General features: G+C 42.7%; 1 protein-coding gene across 4 annotated transcripts in view; it reads left to right on the forward strand.

Annotated features, from left to right (window-relative positions):
• The window catches only part of ETV6 (ETS variant transcription factor 6), a 144,579-nt gene that overhangs the window by 111,987 nt on the left and 15,701 nt on the right, over positions 1–16,891 (forward strand). For all 4 annotated transcript variants that reach the window (XM_075507841.1, XM_075507824.1, XM_075507834.1 and 1 more), the window contains one exon: positions 2,181–2,723. In XM_075507841.1, the coding sequence (XP_075363956.1) occupies positions 2,181–2,723 (543 nt within the window). The remainder of the gene's footprint in view (positions 1–2,180; positions 2,724–16,891) is intronic.

Below are 16,891 nucleotides of genomic sequence, written 5' to 3' on the forward strand. Positions count from 1 at the left end.
AATGTGATGAGGATTTTATTCTGTTCAGGGTCATTCGTGGCAGTGGAACTTCTTGGAGCTGAGTTTGAATTGTTTTATGGTAAACAGCAACTTCAGCCATGAGGGGATTCTTTAGTTAAGTATTTAAAGAGAAAGATCTTGGAGGAAAGTGAACACTAGTGTGTATCCATTCGTGGTTTTTCCTCTTGGTGCTTTTTAAAAGAGTTCCTTGATCCCTACCTTCTCTCTACCCTGTCCTGGTTCAGGATCACCATGGTCTGGGAGCAGACAGATAGGTCTGCTTCTGTTTGGAGCTTGTCAGAGCCAACTAATGTTTGCAGAGAGCTTGGTGGAAAGCACAGCAAGGTATTCCTTTCTGCTTTCAAGATAGCTGCTCCCCACAGCCAAGGCACTTTAAATAAGTAGGGCAAACAATACAATATTCTGGTCTATATTTACAGGCCAAGAATGAGCACAGTGCTTTTGAGGGTACAGCGAGGGGCGTGGATGATCTGTAGAAGATAGGACGCTGAGTAAAATTGGGGGATTGGTTTTCTTTCTGTTGTGGCAAAGAAAGGAGACTTTAAGAAAAGACAGCCACAGAGGTAGGTACAGTTGTAAATTAATTCCTTTGATCTTCGCATCATTTGGGCTACCCCACATTAGCTGGCCACATAGTATTTAAACCTGTTTGGATTTAAACAAGAACAATATATAGCTCTGGAGTTTCATGTCCTCCAGCTGTTTCATTGTGAGTACCTTAAATAGCTCTACAAATGCATTTTTTTTGTCTGGGACCACAAGTGTGTGAAACAAGTGTTCTGGAGCCATGTAGTTTCTGCCTAAAATTTCAGGTTTTCCTGTAGACTTCAGCATCCTTGTATAGATGAACAGCCCATTGAGTAGGCAAAAGGCTTGATGCTATGTCACTGCCTGGCACTACATTTTCTCAGGACTAGAGCTTTTCCTGTTCAGGCCTTTCCCTGGGTAAGTGCTGATCCCGCTCCTGATGCCTGTCTGGGTTCCAAGGCAACGGGAGCCCCTGAGTCTTCACCTCAACAGGGTCTTCAACAAGTATTGCTGCCTTGACAAGAGAGCAAGAGAATCATTAAAGAGGATCAGAGCAAATGGAGTGAACAAACAAGCAGCCACAAATAGGCAGCTACTTGTTTCAGTTGTTGACAGGAACCCAGCAGTTTCCCTCTCCTATCATCGAAGGCTTTCAACAAACAGCACTGAAATTTGATCTTTGTTTTTCAGATAAAAACCTGTTAGTCACTGTGCTCTGGTGGTATTTTCCTCTTTGTCAGTAATCTCCTAAGTCAAAATTGATGGCCTTAGCTAAGCTGAAAGTTTGCACTGTTTATGTCAAGCATTTCATTTTGCGAGAGGATTGTTTATACGTAAAGACATTGACCTAGAGCCATGATTGGTCTCCCCCCTACTGTTAAGGATCACAGCTGGGGAAGTATGCTCATGCAAAAGTGATGTTAGAAGTCCTCCTGCTAAAGAAATGTAACTGCTTATATGGGACAACCCATCAGTAGAGAGCACACACCAAATAAAAGAAGGTAAAAATATTCTTTTGAAGATGTTACATGCTCTTAAAATCAAGGCAGGGGATAAAATTTAGCTAGTGTTTCACAAGGAGCTTCCTACCAGTGGTTTTTTTTTTTTTTTTTTAGAAAACCCAGTCCGTATTTCAGACTAAGATATTCTCTACCTTGATCCAAGCCTCTACCATCTAAAACTTACTACCCAATATTTTCCTGGAGACATTTTCCCTTTTTATCTCTGTCCTCTACCTTACAGTAGAGGTACAATAACAGGAACCACATGTAGAGACATGGATGGCAGAAGATAAGTTTCAAAGCATTTGCACAGAAGCACGGTACAGCTGAATCAGATCTTACTTTCTTCACGTGTGTTCCAGTCAGCTTCTCAAAATGGGATTTCTCTTAACACGTTTCCCCAGGAACTACCGTTACATGAGACTGTTTTCACGGTACTGATTTTATTCTGTGTAGTAATAACTATCTGCATTTATATGATGTTTTTCTGGGCATCTATAGGTCACACAAATAAAAACATTTCCAAGCTGACAGCAGTACCCAGTAAGCCCAACTAGCAGTTTGACAGTTAGATCCTACACCTTGATCACAATATAGACAATCTGTATTTTTTGGTTTTTTTCTCCACAGATAACTTTGTCCAGAGACCTTCAAGACCATCCACAGAAACAGTCCACCACAACCCCCCAACCATTGAACTGTTGCACCGTTCTAGATCACCCATCACCAACAACCACCGTCCATCACCAGATCCTGATCAGCGGCCACTGAAGTCCCCTATGGACAACACTATCCGTCGCCTCTCCCCAGCCGACAGGGTGCCGGGGACAAGGCATCAGCAAGAGAACAACCACCAGGAGCCCTATCCTCTCTCAGTGTCCCCAATAGAAAACAACCACTGCCCACCTCCTTCTGAGGTGCTCCAGAAGCCCTCCAGCCCTCGCCAGGAGAACACCAGGGTCATCCAGCTGATGCCCAGCCCTATCATGCATCCTTTGATACTGAACCCCAGGCACTCCGATTTCAAACCACCAAGGTTGTCTGAGGATGGGCTGCACAGGGAGGTAAAGCCAATCAACCTGTCCCACCGAGAAGAATTAGCTTATATGAACCACATCATGGTGTCTGTATCCCCTCCTGAGGACCATGCAATGCCAATTGGAAGAATAGCAGGTAAGTGACATTCTCTAGGCTACACCAAAGTTGACGCTCTTCATTCATAACTAACCATGCTGTGTATAAGAGCTTCTCATTTCCTTTTGCTACTCTGTGACCTCAGGAGTTTACTGGCATTCTGCAGGTTTCACCGCATCTGTGGTTTACACAGTTAAATATGATTAAACCAGTTTCATGGCAGGTAGGCAAAGGTGCAGAGTGACTTGCTTGTGACCACAGAATGCGTTATTGGTATTGAAACATTTGCAGCGTGACACTCACTGCCTCTCTATCCACTAGCAATCCATTTGTTTCCCAAGATACCTATCTCCAAAGCCTTGTCCTGCAAAGAGGTAATTTTCCAAGAGTTGCATTCACATTAGTGTCCAGTCCTATGGAAAGGAAAAAACCCTCTGTCAGTTGCCTTTGAGGTAATGCAGTGTCAAGCCCGCTGTTATGGAGATGGCGGGACTAATGAAGTATCACCTCAGAGTCCTACTTCGTAGGCTTTCCTGTGCTTCTCACACTAGGATTGTCCCTTTTTACAGAAACAAGATTGCCTTTGTCCCACACAAACCACAGGCATTGTCTCACTTTTGTTATCGTAAATAACTGACATCACAACAGCTGAATCAGGAAGCTGAGGTTACAGAAAATGTTTTTTGTACTTGAAAGGGAACTGTAAATAGATAGGGAGAGGGGGAAGGGGAATCCAACCACTTCAGAAATATGCTGAATGCCCCAGTAACCAATTTCTTTTGAGACATGTAAATACACACCACACCCAAAAACATTCCATGCATTTATATCAGCAGCAAGCTAACGTGATACTCAGCTCCTGTGGGGTATTACACATGTCCACAGAGGTACATTTTAAAACACCTTGTTCTTTTTCGTCCTTACATGCCTTAAATTTGTTACAGATCTGATGTCACCTCAGCTTTAATGAGGAAGATTTTCTGTTTTCTTAAGACTTACCACTTTAAATTCAAAAGGTACATATCTCACCATCTAGTCAAACATCAAGCACAACAAGGGCCATGATCCTTTCACATAATAGAGAGATGGGTTACAGAAATTAATCTTTTGACATTTTTGCCTGGCTGACATTTGTCTCTCTCCTACTGGTTGCATCACTGGAGATTTCCTTTCTATAAGGTACTATTGGACGATCAGGGGGGTTGTTAATTTTTATTTTTCAGAAGGAAGCATACTCCAAGAATGAAGCATAGACTGAAAAGAATATAAGAAAGAATATGGGGAGTGGGTGGTGTAGTTTTTTAATTTAAACCCAGGAGTTTTCTTACATAATTGGGAATCTTTGGTTTCTGCACGTTGTGCACTGGGTCCAGTGACACCAGCCCTGTAACTAGTACTCCCACGTCCTTTCCATCCCTATGTTGTTTGCAGGGCAACAGAGCCCAAGCCTATGGATATTTGGGCCTAACACAGTTGCTTGGCAAATATGTGTAGCTGTTTAAAGTGTTATACACAGGCTATATTTTCATGCTTAGCTGCTTTCACTCGCAGTCTCATGGCTTTGCTTAGACCCACCAGCATGGGTGGCATGTCTTAAAGAGCTGGTGAAGTATTTCATGCCAAAAAGACCTGAGGTGTACTCAAGCATTCAGTTCAGATGAGGGCAGTGCTTTATGGCCAAGGGTCAGGGGATTACATAGCTGGCAGTTGCTAGCATCTTAGATTTCTACTGATAAATTTGCCAGTGTACTTCCGTCAGTGCCCCATGTCCTTTAATTGTAAACGTCAACAAGCCTCACTTTCTGTACAGGCACAAGCTAGTGCTATTCTGGTTGGGTTGGAATGGCTCCTGAACTGTAGCTGGACCTTATAAAGGGCTCACAGCCAATTTAAATGTGACAGAACCCAGATTACTACCAAAGATGTAGACAGCCCATGTTTCATACCTGAAGTCAACTTCATCGGTGCGATTGAATTCAATGGCAGCATACTTAGGCCTCCTAGAAGGAAAGTACACCCCTTTCTACCTGTTTCCCCCCCATGTCACAGCCTTCAAGTTAGAGCTCTTGCCATTAAGTGATTTAATTTTAAGAGCATTATTTTTTATGCCAGCATAAATCTATTTTCCACCTGAGTGTCCTTATCTTCACTGACACTGCTATAGTTAACATGGAGGTTTTTGACCAACCATGGCTCGCCACTTTGATTTGAGAGAGACCATGAAAATTATAACACTTGGCTCTTAAACTGCAAATATACATCAATACAGATGTATTGTTAAACAGAGCTTTTTAAAAATCACTGGCATTATTTCCATTTTATGGATGAGGAAGACTGATGGGTTGGGTAATGAAAAGATTTACCAATAGTCAGTGCCAGAGCTAACTACTTACCTGTTTACACTGGTGAAAAGAGAACCTTGACTTTCTACTGGCTTAACTATTTGCATGCAGGTGATTTTCAGAGGAGATAGCAATGAGGAGCAGCTACCAGGGAAGCCCCGTGGGCTGCTGACTAAAACATGGGGCTGAGCTCCAAAACATGTTCTATTCCCAGCTCAGATATTTTAAAATGTAAAAGGAATTCTTCCTGGACTTAAGATATCTCACAGCCTCATAAACCTGTTTACTTGTAGATAGAGTGTTTTTAAATACAGCATGCAATTACTTGGTGCTGAGAAAGAAAACAATGTTTTCACTTGCTGCTGTCCACAAATACTCTGTTTTGAGGAGGCTGATCAATAGAGCTCTGGACTTCCTGTCAGACAAAATAATGACCTCTACTCACCAGCTGACTAATCTTTCCTACCTTTTTATGTAATACCATTTCTCAAAATATTAATTTTACTGGTAAAGCACTTTCCCTTTTACAGCAAAGAATTTCAAGTTGAATGTCTTATTCTCTTTTCCTCTAAGGCCATTTTACACTTTTATAGCAAAGCAAGAGGCATAAAGTATCTTTATGTTATTCATTAAGGTCCCATATATTATTCATCAATGGCTGGAGTTGATTTTAAAAATCATGTTTAGCTATCTTCTCAACACAATATGCACGAGTCTTTTCCGTAACTTTGTCAGAAATAGAGGTCATTGTGTTGGGATGATCCAAAGGCAGATTTGCATCCCGTGTGAATATACCAGGCAAGGGTTAAGCTAACTAACTTAGGCATCAGTAGTCATCTAGCTATAACAGCACTTAAAATATTAAAAATACCTCAGAAGGGGAGTTTAGCAGAGCAGTGTAATAGACAATTTTCCCCACTGGAACTGCTAATTCAAAGCAGCAACAGTGTTTGATGGTAGCCAGCTCCTTAACTTGGACTCTAGCAAGCAAGAAGTCTATCTGGCTTACTTTTAGCTCTGAGTTTTTTAAATAGTCCATCTCGGTTCCCCCCAAATAGTCTCCAAGGATTTCACCGGGGGGGAGGATTCTTTTTTTTTTCCTTTTTTTTTCTGTTTTTTAAACACAGTTGTAGTTTCAATCAAGAGAGGCACCTGAAGTTAGCTCTTCTGCAGAATGGAAATTCCACTCCCCATACACCTCTGAGTGGGAGGGTTTTGTTATCAAACATTTTAGGACTTTGATATCTCATAAAAGGTACTTCCCCAAGGTACAAGGAGAAGCAGGGGTTATTGCGTTGGCAGGTGTTTGTAGCACATCATAGCTGAGGCATGCACTGCGGCCCTGGAGGAACCACAGCCACCAGAAACCCTCCTTGCAGCCATCCTGAAGTTCTGCCCCCATGGCTTTCCTTGGGAGCTCTGCCATTGACTTCAATCAGGGCAGGTTTTCACCAGAAAACTTTATTTAGGTGTCAAAAATGTCCTTTTTTTTCAGATATCCATGTCCACTTCAGCTTGTTAGCATGCAGGAGAATGGGAACTGACATATTAGATCTCACCAGAAAGCTGTCAGTTGCCTAAAGGAAGACAGAGGAATCCCTGCAAGAGGCAGTTATGGGATTATCTGACTAGAACAGGGTTGGTTTTGTCCTAAGTTTTATCACATAGAGGTTGGCTTAGAAACATTCCAATTAATCTAATGACATGCTGGTATTTACCTCACTTTTGATTCAGTCACTTAAAACTCACTAATACGATTCTGGATGTTTCTTGTGAGGGGAAGTACATTGCTGAGCAGGTTCCTGAAATTTCCAGCTCCCAGTGTCTTTTTCTATACTAGCTCTCTGGGACTGAAAGGCTTGTTCACTAATCCACAGCAACCACTGGCCCTGAAACTTTGGGATACAGATATAACTACCCCTTTACTCGAGCACTGCCCAGTACAGATATTAACCAAACGACTGCACAGGTGTGAAAGGCAAGGTGCGGGAGAGCAGTGGTAGGTGCAGCTGGACTCCCCCTCAAGGGCTCCCTGTCCTGTTGCACTTGGGACGCAATAAAACCCATTAGGCTCCAGGTTCACTCTGTGCGTGTCTGAGGCAGACCTATCCAATTCGTACAAGCAGCTTAGAAGGATGAGCATTGCCATTTCTCCACAGAGCCCCACCCTGCCTATTGCTTTTGATTCTGCTCTGCATTGGCGGGGGGGAGAGGGGGGGCAATCTAAAGGCAGGTGAGTCTTGTGCCTGTTGTTGTCTATTAGTATGCTTTCTTATCAGCTGGGTTACCTTAGCAACTAGGCTGTATTTGACTTTATGAGCTGCCAGATTTGTTTCTTCCCCTTCAGGAGTCTGAGGAAAAGCCAGGTAATGTTTAAACCATTCAGAGGCACATTGCCTACCTCGTATTGGTTTGGCCCATAAAACTATTGATTGCTGTTGGAATGAGGACAGGCAAGATTCTTACTCTGCCAAAGTCATGACAGAGATCTACCTCCAGCTTTGCTTCTGACTTGCCTCAGCCCCTTGGTGTGCTACGCATCCAGAGAGTACAGGGGCGTAGCATGAACCCCACAGATTTGTGGCAAGACATATATAAGTGACTTCTCAATAAAAACAGTCTGACCGCCAAAAGTGAAAATGCAGTCCCCTGTTAAGAGCGCATCAGCTATGAATGACTCACGTTCTACTAAAATATACAAAACAGCGGTTATGATGGGCGTAGGCTAAGTGCTAGCTCTGAGCATGGGGAGGTCTTCCACCCCAAAGCTCTCTAAGGATAGCAGTTTGGTTGTTTTGTGTGGGGAGAGAGCTTGAAGGGGAAACAGGATCAGGGATTCTCCTCCCCCTTTGTTTGAAAAACTTAATCATTTCTTATAAACTTGCGTGGGAGGGGAAAAGACAGGAGGAGTTAGTTGAGTGAATCTTTCACAAACATAGTGCTTAAAAAAACTGCTAATCAACAGATACTTATATTTTTACTTTGGAGTTGAGCTGGAAAGCTTCTTTTAAAGGAGGATAAGAAAAACAAAATCAGCTGATCAAGCTATTAGATTCATAACACTAGACATTTAGAGCTTAAACATCGCAAGTCACTGCACTTCAAAACAGGGCACCTTGGTCATCAGTGTCTCCTAAACTTATCTGCTAGGACCAGAGCCCCACTGCCCGCATTTGCTCCAGATGTGTTGATGTGACATTTATGACTGTGTCAAGTTGTGGGATGATCTTTTTTTTTTTTAACTGATATACCAGAAAAATTCTTTGTGCAAATGCTTTTAACTGATATACCAGCAAAATCCTTGTGCAAATGCAGTTACAGCACATTAATTTTCCTTTCTGTACAAAATAGCTGTACAGGCACAGTTACTATGCAATGGCATATGCTGGGTGGTAGAGAGGGAGGGTGGCAAAGGAGGCAAAGAACAGTTATGCGTGTATAGTAAAGGGGGTAAAAAACAACAACTAAGCACAACTTAGGAGTTAAAAGTTTTGCAGCAGCTGATACCGTTAGCCCTCACAGAAGGGATGCAGCTTCCTGTTCCATTTATAGTGTTTGCATTACAGTAGTATCTATAGGCTCTATTGTACTACAGTCCCTGCCCCAAAGAGTTTACTGTCCAAACAGACATGGTAAATATAAAGAAAGGAAGGGTACACAAAGGTGAAAGGTGTTTTCAAGAGTTGTTGGTGAGAGGTGTTGGAAAGAGAGAGCTGTACTGCATATAAATAAAGTCATGCTGTACAGTGTATCAGTAGACACCATCTGACCAATCCCCCACTCAAAACTGTAGGTTAAATTTACTTCCAGATTCTAGTGACTAGTAACACCTTTTGTTATGCTATAATGCCTTACATTTACAGGTTCCAATTTGTTAAAAAAATGTATTATCCAATTTAAAATTGGAACAACCAATACCCTGCACTACTGGTCAGTCTGGTATTTCCCTGGGTTTTTTCTTCACTACATGTCTCATCATGACAGCAACCCTAGCTATCCATAAACTTGAAAGGCTGGGTATATAACTTACACCAAGCTATCTGCTGCTGCTTTTGTCTGTTGCAGCATTTAAAGCTAGTCGTAATGTTTCTGTGATACAGCCACTTCTGTGTCGATGTTGCAGTCACATCCTCCAGGCAAAAGCAGAACCTGCCCAACTGTGCCCATCTGCTAGTAGGACAATAACTCAGATTCTTGAACCCAAATCAGCCTGGTCTTTTTTTTCTTTTTGGTTATGAATTGTCTACATGTGTAAGGCAGTGAGCACAATGGGTGTTACTAGTAAAGGCTTGAACCTAATTCCCTCATATAGTCATTTGGTGGTTGGTAAGTGACTTTATTCCAGAATGACAATACTGCTTTGTAAGTAGAAACCTTCTTCTACAAGAAAGTCACTTATGTGAACAGGCACGTCCACACAGACCTGCTGTGGCACTTGATATTGGAAAGAGCCTACACCAGTCAGGTTCCCTGTATGCACCAGCCCTCAAGCTTACTATCCATCCAGTGAAGTGCATTGCTGTTTGATGCTTTACTATCCCCCCTTCCAAAGTTGCATCACGAGCTTCACTGTGGTGAATTCTTATCTAAACTGAAAATGATTGCTGTATCTTCCTTTGCAGAGGACAAGCACTGACAAACCAAGCTGTAGAGACTTAGCTTTTGTCGTATGCATTCTTAGAGGTATTCTGTTTTTTTAAGACAGCACCTATCATTGCTAATACCATAGGAGCCTACCTGTATACGTGCCTGAGATTGCCAAGGCTATCTTCACCACTGTCATGAGGCACGATCCCAGTAGGGTTTGACAGCATGGTACTGACTGGTGGGCTTTTGTGAAGCACAGACCTTGTCTGGGGGTAGCTGTGACAAGACCCACTGCCAGTCTCAGCAGCTGAACAGTTACAAGCTACAGCCTGGCAAACTACAGAAAACCGGAACAGTGGTTCCCTTTCACATGCTAAGTTGTAAGTGGTGGGGGTTCAGTGCCTGCTTTCTGGGCAGCTGACCCTCCTTCCCATAGGACAGCAGCCCATACAGACAGGTTGGAGCCTTGAAAGAACCTGGGAATCTTGGTGTAGGCTTGGCCTGTCGCTCCCATTTGGCTATGACAATGATAATGTCACTGGCCTTGTTTAATCACTGGCCCTTGCAGTCATGTACAGTTTTACATTTGCAGTATATGCCACATCTATTTCAAGCCCCTTGTGGAAAGCCAGACTACTATAAAGAGACTCAAGTATGGATGAGAGTCGAGCTCATAGAGTTCATATTCATAGAAGTTTTCATTATAACCTTGAGAGTCATCTTAACATGGCATTAACAATTAATTTCAGCATGAAAGTGTGCCTTCCCTGCCAATTTAACTAATGACACTCAAGCAATAGCTGAATGGCAATAACTTGGATAGGTGGTTGCAGATTTTCTGTGAAGTGTCTTGCTTTACAGCCACCTCCATTCTTACTGCAAAGTTACAGGAGCAGAAATTGCAGTCAGGGCTTGTTCTGATCCACTCAGAAGCCAGGACCGACCAAGCCATAGGAAAGCTCAGTCATTTAGATTTCATCCTACTCATTCCGGTAGTGCAGCATCTACATGCCATGGCTAGACAGATGTGGTAAGTGGGTTCAGAGTACCCTCAGCCTCCATTGGGGTCAGCAGGACGTTAAACACTTCTTTAAGAAACTCGCCTTTTAATGAAAACATGCTCCTTATTGCACCCTTTCTTCAGGCTACAGTTGTGTTGGTAATTCAGATTTTCTTCTACAAAGCAAACTTGCATCACTTTGAACCCTCTTAGTTAAACCAGGAAAATACACTGTAGTGTTGACGCTACACTTCACTCTCTTCAGAGACAGGCCTATTTAAGTCTGGTTTTAATACTAATCAGTTAGAAGTGGCATACAAAAGTTTGCATGATTTTATGTTAATTCAAATGCACACCTTTAAACTGGTAAGACTACTGTTTTCTATCTCTGTTGAGGGAAGGGAAGGAAGAGGGTTAGAGTTTGGCTATGTCTAAATGTGGAGATTTAACCCCAAGAAGGGGAGGCCACATTTCAGTTTTCTGCAAGGGGCCTATCAGAAGTGGCAAGTTTACAGCTTATGAGGTCCTGTCAGGAGGGGCTTCCTGGGAACACACTAGGAGCCATGTCCTCCAGCCATGCTCACACCTCTCAGAGCACTCTGGGCTTTCTGATGGAGCACAGAAGTGAGGTTCTTGGGCAGTAGTCTCCTACAGACAATGATTTTCAGCTGTTGAAAAAAAACGAAACAAAAGTCTAAACCTGAGGGTGAACTGAGCTTGTGACAGAAGATACTGGAGATTCTCACATTGTAGGGTCAAAAAATATTACTCTTGTTGGGAATGCCTTTGCTGTAGTTCAGTCACTCATGCTTTTGCCCGCTTCTCTAAAGTACAATTTGGAAGATAAAGCCTCATCCTTAATTCTTAAATTCCCATTGTTAAAGTGTTTGGCCAGTTTTCTGATGTCAAAGTGGTTGTGACGTGTTTGTAGGATGTTCATGTGAACAGGCAGAGGTTGAATTTCTTTCCCTTTTCCTAGTCATTGCCCTTCATGAGCAGTAAAGGTGAGGAAAAGCCACAGGAGAATCAGAGGCAGGTTCCTTTAGCAAGATAAATGGAAGAGTGCTTTCTACCATTGTGGTGGAGCAGGAAAAGAACAACACTTTGCTAATACTGGAACTTTGCTAATACTTGCAACACTTAAGCTAATACTGGAAATACCTGTCTGTTTGGTGGGGATGGGGGGATGGATCGAGAGAACAGGACAGGGAGAAAAAAAAGACATTTTTTAATACAACGGACTTTAGCTTGCAAAGTCTTAATCTATTAAAGCTGTCTCTGACCCATCCATTACATATTCTTTGTGATTTGAGTGTTCTTTTCTACAACCACATGAGGGATATGAACCTGTTGGATCCTCCTTCTCCTTACACGTTTTTATTGCCAAAGACAGAGCTTGGCCTCATCTTTCTCTGTTACTTTTGCAACCTCACAGCACAACTGTTTGCAGCATGACAGTCTCAGGTTTCTGCTCTTCTTCTGCCTGATCTCCCACTCAGCATTTGGGTACAAGACAGAAGCAACATACAACTGTTGTATTGTGTGGTCTGGCAACCTCTTTCCTCAGCCCCAGCTTGAATTTACTGAGCTGAACAAACAGTTGTCTGTCAAGAGGTTTCTCCACATAGAAACATTGGCTTTACTGTTCCAGCTTACCATCCTGCTTCCAACAGCAGCCAACATTCACAGAAAGAAAACTCTTTTCCCTCAGTAACCTGGACACAGATTACCATACAGGGATGAGCAGGACTGCTCCATCTCAGGATCAATGCTCCCCCAGATCCCCCAGAGCCATTTAACCCCTTAATCATGAGACTTGGTTACTTTTTTCTTGTAGTTTTGTCTGCTAAAATAAGTATGTCGTGGAATTAGATAGGCTGGATTGTGTCTCAACACAGCAGTAATACTACTGTAGCATTCCTTTTTTTCTCAGTGTGTTGTCTGTTGCTTTCCTAATATTTTTTTTGCTACGGAAAAGGCTTTCAGCAAGAATACAGGAGCTGATTTGATGAAGTCCAGCCATATGTCTTCCCTCTCCTTTGCACCAGGTTTCTTTTTTTTTCCCTCTCCATTTGTGTGATGAGAGCAAGTTAGCCGAGTAGTTCTCACCATACTCCTGCAACAAATAACAGTGTCAGCCAGCCTGATGAGCTTCATGTACCAGTTAGATAGCCTGAAAGTCCATTTGGCTTGTCCAGAAAGCTCTGCCTGTTGCACAGTATAGGATGTGGTTAAAATGCAATTAGAGCTCATCTCTATGCAGGCCTAAACCAAGTCAGGATGTAGGAGTTCTCTCCCAATCTTTTTTATTTTCTGTACAAGTGAACAGCTATTAACCTTTGTGATTTCTTGGTTCTGGCTACAGTTTAAACAAATCCAGATGCCCAAAAGTAGTGTTGTCTTCTCAGAGACTTGCTGACCTTCTCGGGCAAGGGGGATGATCACAGACAGTAGGCTGAAGGTCCGCGGCACCTTCTGGGCCTCTCCCTCTTTCCTCCCTGTCCTCACCTGCATAGTCTTGCGACCTTCTTTGTGCTGGCTTTGGCATTCACTAGATCTTCCTGCAGGCAGATTCAGCTCTCAAATAGCAGAAAGACGGCTGGTGTTTTTTGCAGGGTTTGTTTTCTTCTGTTTAAGTGATTTAAGTCAGCTCATGGAGAAATCTAACAACAGAGCCAGCACAAGGTAAGCAGCAGGAGGAAGGAAAGATAAAATGGAAGGGAAATCAGGACCTTCTTCTCGCACGAGCTATGGCCAGCTGAATTTTACCAGTTCATCATTTTGATACTGTGAGCATCACCGCGTTAGCTATCCTAACCACACTTCAGGTGTGCTTACGGAAACCAGAGTACCAGAGAGCTTCTAGAGAAGTTCTGTTCATTAGTCTCGGTTGTGAACAGCCGCTGTTTGCTTCACTGTGAACAAATGCAGCTGAAGTACAAATCACCTTGTAAAATAAAGGGGCCCAAGCTTGGGAGAACTCTTCAGCTGGTAGAAATCACAGAACCATTTAAGTCAAATTATATCACGCTGGAGAAATTTTAGGCTAACCTACTCAGCAAGGGGTAAGGCCTCAGCTGATGTCAGAGGGAGTATGACGTTACTTTGGCATGATCTTTTCCTCTGTGAAGCCATGTTAGTTTCCAAGTCAGTCATCAGCCAGACCGAATGCATTTTATATAATGATCTTCAGTGCAAGATGTGGCTGGGTCTTGCAAAACATTTCTGTGGTTAAGAGAGGATTTTGGTAGTTGGTACATTAAGAGGGCCAGCTCTGCTTCTGCACCATGGGCCTCACTTAAACAACAGGGGTCTCAGATGCCGTGTGTGTTTTAGGAAATACTGCAGTGCAGGGGAATGTTATGTTCTGAACAAAAGAGGTCTTTAGCATATGTATGCCTATACTGTTAACAGCATTATTTAGTCTAAGGGAGCACAGATGTAAGACCTCTCACTACTGCAACATCAAGGCTACCAGTCTTGTGTCTTACCTTGGCCAAATGATACTAGAGTCATTCATAATGGCTGGCCAAGTGTCAAAATACTAGGAACCTAAGGTCCATAATGTTTAGTTTATAGATCAGTTCTAAGGGACATATGTATTGCCATCATATAGACATTAGGGAGTATTTATATGCCAGTGTTTTTAGGTGTATATTCAGAAGACTGTGCCTATATATTTAAAGGATATTTGAAATGAAGAATCTCTAATACATGCTTCCACTCACACAGTATCTATTTGACTGTCACAAGGGATTCTTAATGACCATATTACTGTCTCCCCTTTTTTGTAACATTTCTGAAGCAGTGCTGTAAGTGTGGGCAGTAAATGGAGCTTTTCAGCCAGAGAAGAGAAATTGAGCTTTACCATGCCAAAGAAGAGTGGCCGAGGTTTGGGCACTTCTGCCATGTGAAAGGAGAGGTTAAAACTAGAGCGAGGAGGCAAGCTTGCTGCTATCAGTGGGGTTTAAAGCCAGGAATTGCCTTTTATGGGAGGGATTTCTTCCTACTCCTCAAACCCTAAGTGCTCTGTCTCGTCTCCCCCACCCTCTCCAGGGCTGTGCAGCTGCCTGTTTTTCTTGGGCCTAGTGTCAACCCTGGCAGCTGTTGCGGATGGAGTGAGAGTGCATTTAACTCGTAAGAGAGAAGCAACAATATACTTTATTGATATAAAACAGTGAGTTAACAAGATTCAATGGTAAATGCAACAGTGGTTTAACAAGATTCGATGGCAAGGTACATTTGATTATTTACTGCATAGAGGACACGGTCAGACAAAACTGTCAGGAAGACCCTCCCGTTGAGTCATGAGGTTCAGAAAGGACCCACTTGCTTTCTAAACTCCTTCAGAGACGAGTCTAGGTGTGGCTGGATCCAATCCTAGTCCCAGACTTCATCAGCGGTTTATGTCTAAAGGATTATATATGCGCAATCAATCCTTTATATCACTTAGCTAAGATTTCAAAGTTTTGCATGCTATTAGTCACTTACTGAGGATCTGCTGCAGCAAGGAATGTCTCAACCTCGAGGAGTAACCTTGAGAGGCATCCCTACTCAAGGGGAGATCCTGGTGTGCAGCCCACTGCCATGCAGGAGAGCTCAACAGGCCCTGGGCTGTCCACTATTTAAGGAGTAAGAGGACTGACTTATAGTCATATTTGCATACCAGCAAGATGTCAGGGTCCCTGCTCTGGACAGCCCTTGGCTGCTGGTTGCCATCCGTCCCCAAAGTGCAGCATAAGCTGGATGCAGCCATCAGGACCCCAACTGGTGGTTAGCGCTTATGCGGGGTGGGGGGAGCACACCGCCACACTCCACCCTGTGACTATAGTCAGTTCATCTTACCTTCACAGAGTGGTGGTACAGTCACCTCTTGCCTCTGTGCCATAAATAGTATATTGATAGTTTGTGCGCTTACAGATCCACAGCAAGTAGACAGGGAAGCACTGCTATTTGTTATACGTAGTTGAAGTTGGGTTATTTGTTTTATGATGTACCAAACCTTCATAAACAATATAATTATAAGCAATAGACATATTAAAGTTAGAGTTAGTAAAATCACAACTGGGTGAAGCTTAAGATTAAACACTCCCATTGCTGTCGGTGACCATCCAAGAAGAGTTTCCCACCAGTGGTGTTCTCCATCCTCCTTCACTCTTTCCAAGACATGGTGTATCTCTTCTGAATCATGATGAACAGTGATTAGAGTTTTGTATCCGTTTTTTTCAGATGCATTCTAGCAGTTGACAAAGGTCATTGTGTTGTAGTAGTTTCTTCACCAGTGTAAGATTCATTCCAATGGGGGTAGGCAATAAATCTCGACTCAGTGTATAATTAGATTGTAACAATTGGTAAGATGTAACAGGAGCTGAATAATTGAAGTCGCATCCCATAACTTTAGTAAAGTTACAAACACAAATATTTGAGCAATTGCTTGTACTTACAGTAACGTTATCTACAAATATAAAATCACAAAGTGTTCTCATACAAACACATCCTTTTCCAATATATACAAGTACAGTTTCAGGGGCTTCATCGGGATGTATTTCAAAATTACAAATATTTTGTTCAGTGTCAAGACAAATGTCTTGGGCAAAGTCAAGACAAATGTCTTGATGGTGTTACTCTCAGAAATAAATCCTCGTTGTTCCCATACAACGCACACATTAACATCAACAGTTTGCCATTTGTTTCCGTTTCGTTGGGCCCACGCTCGGTGTTCTAATGGATAGAGTATAGCTCCATTGTACTTTAACCCTAGGCAATGACTGGGTACATGGTATATACCGAGGCATTGCATACGGTTAAGACAAAAGCTGTGGCCTTATTGTTGGTGGGGTCATAAGTGAAACTGACTAAATACTACCAGGATTGGAATTCTTTCTCAAATTTAGTTGCATTATCCCAAATTACCTTTTGAATTTCAGTGGGTAAGGTACCCTCTTCACCTTCTCTTATAATTGCTGCTACCATAGATTGCATCCACAGTTGAGCTAGAGAAACATTATTTTGGGCTGCGTCAAGTGCATCCACAATCAATTGGTGGTCCCTTTCATTAATTCTTTCCCACTGAGGCAGTATATCAGATAAGAGCTGTTGGTTAGTTCCCAGTGCTAATAGAGAGGACCGCAATGGGTGTTCTAATTTGTTTAAATCACTTTTTGTGCTCAGTTTATTTACGAGTACTTCGGCACCTGTACTATTTAGGACTCCCAATCCTGTCCCTATGATACAGGTGACATCTCTCCTTGTTCGTCTTGGAGAGGTGAGGGTTCGCC

This window comes from Mycteria americana, chromosome 1 (assembly GCF_035582795.1).
Source record: "Mycteria americana isolate JAX WOST 10 ecotype Jacksonville Zoo and Gardens chromosome 1, USCA_MyAme_1.0, whole genome shotgun sequence".
Taxonomy (NCBI): Eukaryota; Metazoa; Chordata; class Aves; order Ciconiiformes; family Ciconiidae; genus Mycteria; species Mycteria americana.